A 7,686-nucleotide genomic window follows, 5' to 3' on the forward strand; every position below is an offset into this window, starting at 1 on the left:
CTAAAGAGAAGACTGGAAATTTGCAACCGATGATAGAATTTGGCAGTTATGCGAAAAAAAACATTAGCAATTAATATGAAAAATCCAAAATAAAAAAGCCAACAATTTCTTACTTCTATAAAAAAAATGAGTTGAAAATTCAAATGGGTAACTGAACTTATTGGCCGATCTTAATAGTTTCATGTAGATTATCCTATCTCTAATATGCAGGACCATGGTGAGCCTAGAACCTCTCACCCGACGTGCGCACACACAAAGACTTTGTCGGACAAACCACCACCACCATCAGCGACGGATTTACATATGGTCCAAGGGGGTCACTGGACCCCCCTGGGTTTTGTTTTCTTCTGTTTTTAATTACTAATAGAGAGTGTCCTATTAATTAGTACTACTAATTAACTACTATAAATAAATGAACCAACAATAAGAAAGGATTGCCATATTATAGACCATAAAACTACCACATAACTTTTTTATTGTATTTAAAATCAACAAATACAAAAAGTTCATTTCATTGAAAATAAATATTCCATAATTTTACCATATATGATAGGTTTACATAATAAAAGATCATAATTTAATTAAAAATACTAATTAAATATACAAATAAATATAAATTTTATTATTTACAATTTTTTATTCTAAAAAAGTATAAACTCAAAATAAAAAGTAAAAATATTACTTTTTATTTTTAAATGTTATATGCAAAAAAATCAAATTACGTTCATATATCAAAATGATAAAAATAACTAAATAATGTAATTGTAATTATATTTATTTAATAGTTAGTAAATCTTCGAATTGGTTTTTTAGTATGTAGAGTTTTTTTGAATAAATATATTAAACTCATAATGTTGTTCAAATATCATCTTTAAAAGTCAATTTGAGGTCGATTTAGAAAATATATACTCTGATCTATGATTATAACCTAATATAATGATTCTTATATGATATGAGAAAAAGTTCGTAGAGCTTATTTATAAAAAATTTGCCAACCATGTCGAAAGATTAATACGGCATAAATTTAGAGCATCTTTGATGAAATATCAACTTTAATTAGAATACACAATTATAAAATTAATACAAGATTAGAATATATTTCTATTAATTTATTGATTTTTAATCATAAAAGTTTATAAAATTTTAATTTAAAAATATATGTTTAATTTTTTTTTATTTTTAATTTGGACCCCCCTGACAGAAAAGTCTGTATCTGTCACTGACCACCATAGAGCATCAAGCTAAATTTCGACAATCAACCTTCCTTACAATCCACATAGTGCACTTGACCAGAGATTAAAATTCATAGTGCGGTTGTTGTTGTTGTTGATGTTGACGGTGATAGAAGTGGTAGTCGGAGATTGAATCGAGATTTAGTTTAAGTTTAGAGATCTCTTGATTCTTAAATAACATTATTTTCAATTTTTTGAATAGTAAAAATATAAAATAAAAGCAAAACAATTTAAGCAATTTAAAGTGTAGTTTTGTAGATGGAATGGTCGGATAATATTATTGAGATTATTTTAGGCTTCCACGTGCTGGGCCTAATTTCCTCTAAAATTTTAAGAGAAAATTAGAAAAAATACTCTCTTTTTTTAAATAATATGACTTCCTATCTCAATAAGAAAAAGATAGAGAAAATACCTCACCTTTTTAATATAGTTATTTTTTTACTCTAAGACATATTTATATTATAATTATACCTATTTCTTATTATTATTTTACTCTAATCATATATCTTTTACTCTAACAATATTTTATCATAACATTTGTCACTTTTCTCTTTCTTTTCTCTTTCTTCTTCTTCTTTCTCTTCTCTGCCATTTTTTCTTCTTCTTTCTTCTTCTTTCTTCTTCTTTTCTTCTCTATTTTTTTCGTTGTCGCTCCTTCATCGATCCGCTGTCGCTCCGCCATCGTTTCAGCGTCGCTCCACCGTTTTTTAATATTTGATTTTTAGCGATTTTTTTCTTAATCCGTGGTGACAAATACAATTTATTTTAACTTTCAGATCTAAACAAATTACTCTTGATTTTTTCAACTTTAATCTAAAATTATGATGAGAAAACGATTTTCTGCAAAAAAACTGCATCTGATTATCATATAATTATCACTGCATTATCATATCATTATCATAAAACTGAAGAGAATTTTTTTTTTTATAAAAACAACGTCTGATTATCATATGAGTATCACTGCATTATCATGTAGTTATCACAACATTGTAGAAAAAGAAGATTTTATGTAGAATTACCATGTCGTTATCATAATATTATCATATGATATCGAGATGATAATATTTATGTTACCTATATAATAATGGTATGATAATATCTATGATAATGTATGATAAAATAGTGGCCGATTATCATGTTAATATCACCATATTATCATGTCGTTATCATAACACTGCAGTATGATAACTAGATGATAATGAAGTATGATAAGGTTATGATAATTGGATGATAACGTACGTGAAAATATAATTATAAAAAGATTTGTGATATCAGTGATAACCATATGATAATAAAATAATAAAGTTATGATAATAGTATGATAATATGATACCTTATATGGAAAGACATTTCATAAAAATTATGATAACGAGATAATAATGTGAAAATAATAGTATGATAATGTTAATAATAAAATGATAATAGTATGATAATATGATATCTGCATGAAAAAAAATTACGAGAATAACTATGATAACGAGATGATAATGTGAAGATAATAATATGATAATGTTTTATAATAATAAAATGATAATAGTACTCCCTCCGTCCCACAAAGATAGGCAAAGTGCCTATTTTAAGTGTCCCAAAATATAGGCCAAATTTGCATTTTAATTTGAGTAGTTAAGTGAAAATGTCATTTTTATCCTTCATTAATAATTTCATGTTTCAATAAAAATAGTCAATTCATTTTTCAATGTATATTCTCAATTATAGTACCAAGAAATATTTATTGTTGTTTTTTTCAATAATTTTCTTCTTTATATACTTCTATGGCTTTTGATAATACTATCTCTACCAAAATTTCTCACATAGCACTGCTACTATTCGTTCACATTCATAAATTTTCAAACACACTATCAAAGAAGATTGTACCATGGAAAAGGAATGTGTGTGCTTGAAAGACAAAGACAATATCAAGAGTATGGCTAATCCATCTGAAACAGACGTTCATGCAGAAAAAAAATTATTGTCAGGTTTAGATTTAAATTTGCCACCAAAAGAAGATGGGTATATCTCTTTTGCACAGCATCGTGAGCTTGTAACCACTGACATATTGAAGATCTATTTGCCTTGTTATTTTAGTACTTAATCTTTCTTCAGTTAATAAAGTAATTCTATTTTGTTTGCATAATATTGATGTTTATTATACTGTCTGTACCTGTCTTTTTTTTTAATGTTGTTAGATCTGTAACTTCAATTGCTTGCTTAAACATACAACAAAAATGGACAAAAAATATGTAAACATACTCTAAAATGGACAAAAAATATGCAAACGTACTTCAAAAATGGACAAAAGATATGTAAATTAACCATAAATCAAGCTACAGATATGCCAAATCATGAAAAACAAACTAAAAGTTAATATCATAGGCATTAATGTAATGATTTCAGCAACTATTATCAATAGCAATGGATACACTTTGAGCAACCATTTTAGCAACCAGTATCTTAAGCAATTAGATCAGTTGGAGCCATCTTCACCATTAAGTGCAGCCCTTGCTTGAATTAAAACTTCATTGTCAAATTCAACACATTCTTTTAATTCTCCTTTTCTCATCAAGCTATGCTTTTTCATATGAGGAATTTTATAATTATTTCCTCCATAAACCTTCATGACTTCCACCATACAAGATTGTAGCGTTAAGAATATATTGTTTAATTCCGCTTCAGGAAAGTTTTGATAAGCGTTTTCAACTGCCATAATAAATTGATCGATTGTCGTAGGAGCCTCTTGGTGTTGAAGGGAATCGATGGCTCTAAAAAAACCAAGATCCAATACGTTCATATCGGGACTATTAGGAGGTTGACAATATAATGAAATTTTAAAACCATCTGTATTTGCAGCAGTAGTAAACGCAAAATCGTTGATATCTAAATGCGGTTTCGCATTATCTTGTTGTATCATAATGGTTTTACTGCAAAAAGGTGGCCATTTTTCTTTAATTGCAGGTAGCAATTTCTCAATTAAAAACGATCGAATAGTTTCTTTAGTAACCGATAAAAGTGGTTTAGTTTCCATAGTACCGGCCCTTCGATTTCTACTGTTACGCTTAGCCGCTTCTTGAAAAACAAAAGGCCAAATTCCAATCTTTCCATCAAAAGACATACCTGATTCTTTATCAACTTGAGGTCGTGACACAGCAGCGAGAAACATAATTTTTGTTATAAAACGTTTGCTCTTACAAGTTCGATGAGGCTCCTCTTCATTCGGATGGAGATAATATTTGTTTGATATTCTCGACATGTAATACCACTTCTCATCGATGTGTATTTGGTTGTTCATGTCAAGAAAGCGAGGATTGTTAATAGCACTTCCATCGACCATTGATAAACAAAATTTCAGCCTTGATTTCATATTCTGATCGGTCAAATATGGCTTCAAAGAATTTGAATGAGCTTGGATTGATCCTTCTTTAATTCTCCTATGAAAGGTAGATTTTGAAATGTTCAATACGGCTGAAGCAGATCTTATGTTTGTTCTACGTTGAAAAAGTACGTCTTTAATTCTTTCACAATCAAATTCAACTCTCTTGCGACCAACATTCCGTAAAAGCTTTGAGTCTAAATCAGGAAGGGTACCATCATGCATAAGAGACTTTGCTAGACTCCATAAGCGAGAAACTGATCTTCTTGATATAGAAAATATTCCAGCGACTTCATCGAGTATCCCACTCGGTAATTTATTCAATTTTTCAAGTTCACTCCGTTGCAGTAATATTTTTATCACATCTTTCTTCTGCTCGATTGTAAAGTTTTTTCTTTTATTCCCAATAGACATACAAACACCAGTTTCCATCTCTGAAGAATCATTATCTTCAACTTGAAAGTCTTCAAGAATTGTAGATTCAATGGGTGGGTTTTGTTCAGAATTTAGTAGTTCAGGTGAAGGAAAAATATCAGATGGAATCTCATTTAAATCAAAAGAGTTTTGATTGCAAAAGTCACTCATATTGTTGTTTTGATATTTTCTGTTTAGATGAATGCTGATCTTGTGTTATACACAATGAGTTACGTTTCTTATACTAATAGGTTAGAAACCAGTGGTAATTTTGATGGCAAGTTAATCAAAATTTGGAGCCAACTAAAATTTTCAAATTTTATTTAGATATGTCCCGCCACTTTAAATTGTCATGGCTTATATGTTCACTTTGTATTCTTGATGGGAAAAAAATGGCGCTAATATTTTTTAGTTTTGGCTCAAAAATAATCTTTCTTATCAAACATTAATTAGACATTGAAAAGCTAAAAACAAATTGTTATTTTCAAAAAGTGACTAATGAAATGTTGATATACTAAGATACTTAAAGTATGGGTATAATGGGAAAATAAATAAAAATAACTAACTTTAACTAATTTAACTAATATTTCTTAATTATTGTGTAAACCCTACTTTGCCTATATTTGTGGGACGGAGGGAGTATAATAATATGACACCTTCATGAAAAATAATTACAAAAAAATTATGATAACGAGATGATAATGTAAAGATAATAGTATATGCTGATAATGTTAATAATAAAATGATAATAGTATGATAATATGATATCTGCATGAAAAAAGAATTACAGAAAAATTATGATAACGAGATGATAATAATGAAGATAATAATATAAATTTTATGATAAGATTTTATGATAATAGTATGATAATATGATACCTGCATGAACAAAAAATTATGATAACGAGATGATAATGTGAAAATAATAGTATGATAAGATTTTATGATAATAGTATGATAATATGATACATGCATGAAAAACAAATTACATATATAATTATTAAATAAAAAAATTAAATATTTTTATACTAAATATATTCAAATATTTTATAAAAATTTATTTTTTATTATTAACATCTTTTTTAAGTAATTTAAAATTTAAAAAATAAACTATATTAATGTTGTGAAAATATTATGATTATATTATTTTGAAAAGTTAAAGAGATAAAGGAAAAAAGACATCAGATAATTAAAAAAATATTTATAATTAATTTAAAAAATAAAAGAAAATAAAGAAATGAAAAAATTGAATAAAAAAAAAATGTCAACAAGTAATTTAAAAAGAAAAAAAAACACCAACAGGTAAGTAATACAAAGATGAGTAAAAAATTGGTAATTAAAAAGAATAAAAGAACTATGGCTTGCATGTGTAAAGGCTGACGCGCAGAGAGAGAAAGAGAGTGTGAAAGAGAAAATTGCATATAGAGTATAATGACAAATATTTAGTACACGGGGAGTAAAATTCAAAAACAGTTAAAACTCTGATGTATTTGTGTTGACTTTTCCATGTTGAGGTATAAAATTCTATTATTTTGTTATTTTACGTAAATTCCTAAATCTCTCAAATTTTAATATCTTAGTTCAAATTGCAGCAAATTATAGGTACATTTTATGGATATTATATACAAAGAGTTAAATCACCAATGTAAACTAAATAATATATATATATATATATATTTTAATTACAATATAAATTTTAAGTTTTAATAGTTTAAAAATAAATTAAAATTTATTTACAATATTAAATACCGTGTACTTTTTCAGTAAAAAGGTCGACTCAAAGACTAAAATATGCAAATTTTCAGCATTTACGTTAACATTCATTATTAAAGTATTATTTAACATTTCAAGTTATAAAAAATTGATATTTAGTGTATAACTTATAAGAATATAAAATTTATTATTTTTAAAATATCTTATCTTTTAATATATTTACAGCCTTTTGACCCATCTTTACATAATTTCCCTCTCTATATTTATTTAAAATATAATATCAAAAATACTCTTCTATATATTAAAGTTTTATCTCATTTTACGTCATTTGATTTTCATAACCACCACACTTTTTCTCTCTTCTAGCATAAATTATCTTTTTCTCTCTATTTCTCTCTTCATATTAAATTTCTCACTTTCTCTTCACTTTTCTCCCTGTCAATTTTTTTTTTCTTGTCTTCTTTTTTAATCGCCGCTTTCTTCCATCTAATCGTCGCACATCTTCCGGTGAATTTTCCGTCATATTTTTTTCACCGTCGCACTTTTCAGTTGATTTTTCATTATCACTTTTCAATGATTTTTCCGTCGCTGCGTTTTTTCCAATGGATTTCTCGACGTCGTTTTGTAAAGAGATTGTTATATATCTATTATTTTTATGTTTATAAAATTCTTCTATTATTTATATAATTATTTCATCTTTTGCTTCATAAATTTGTACTTTTATTTTGATACTACTGATTTTGTAAAAATGAATTGATTTATGGTGTATTAGAGTGTTTTTATAATATATTTACGTTGATGTATTTTTGATGTTTTTCGGTGTATCTATGGGTTTTTGGTGTATTTCTGCCGTTTTTTTAGTATATCTATGGTGCATTTTGCAGTGTTTATGATGTATTTGCAGTATTTCTATGATACACACCATAAAAACACTACAAAATATCATCGCTACATTATATA

At 26.9% G+C, this 7,686-nt stretch overlaps 1 protein-coding gene across 1 annotated transcript; it reads right to left on the reverse strand.

Moving 5' to 3' along the window:
* Positions 1-3,696: 3,696 nt before the first annotated feature.
* Positions 3,697-5,184, reverse strand: LOC126681939 (uncharacterized). Its single transcript, XM_050377495.1, has one exon. The coding sequence runs from the start codon at positions 5,182-5,184 to the stop codon at positions 3,697-3,699; it is 1,488 nt and encodes a 495-aa protein (XP_050233452.1).
* Positions 5,185-7,686: the final 2,502 nt, after the last annotated feature.

This window comes from Mercurialis annua, linkage group LG5, assembly GCF_937616625.2.
Source record: "Mercurialis annua linkage group LG5, ddMerAnnu1.2, whole genome shotgun sequence".
Taxonomy (NCBI): domain Eukaryota; kingdom Viridiplantae; phylum Streptophyta; class Magnoliopsida; order Malpighiales; family Euphorbiaceae; genus Mercurialis; species Mercurialis annua.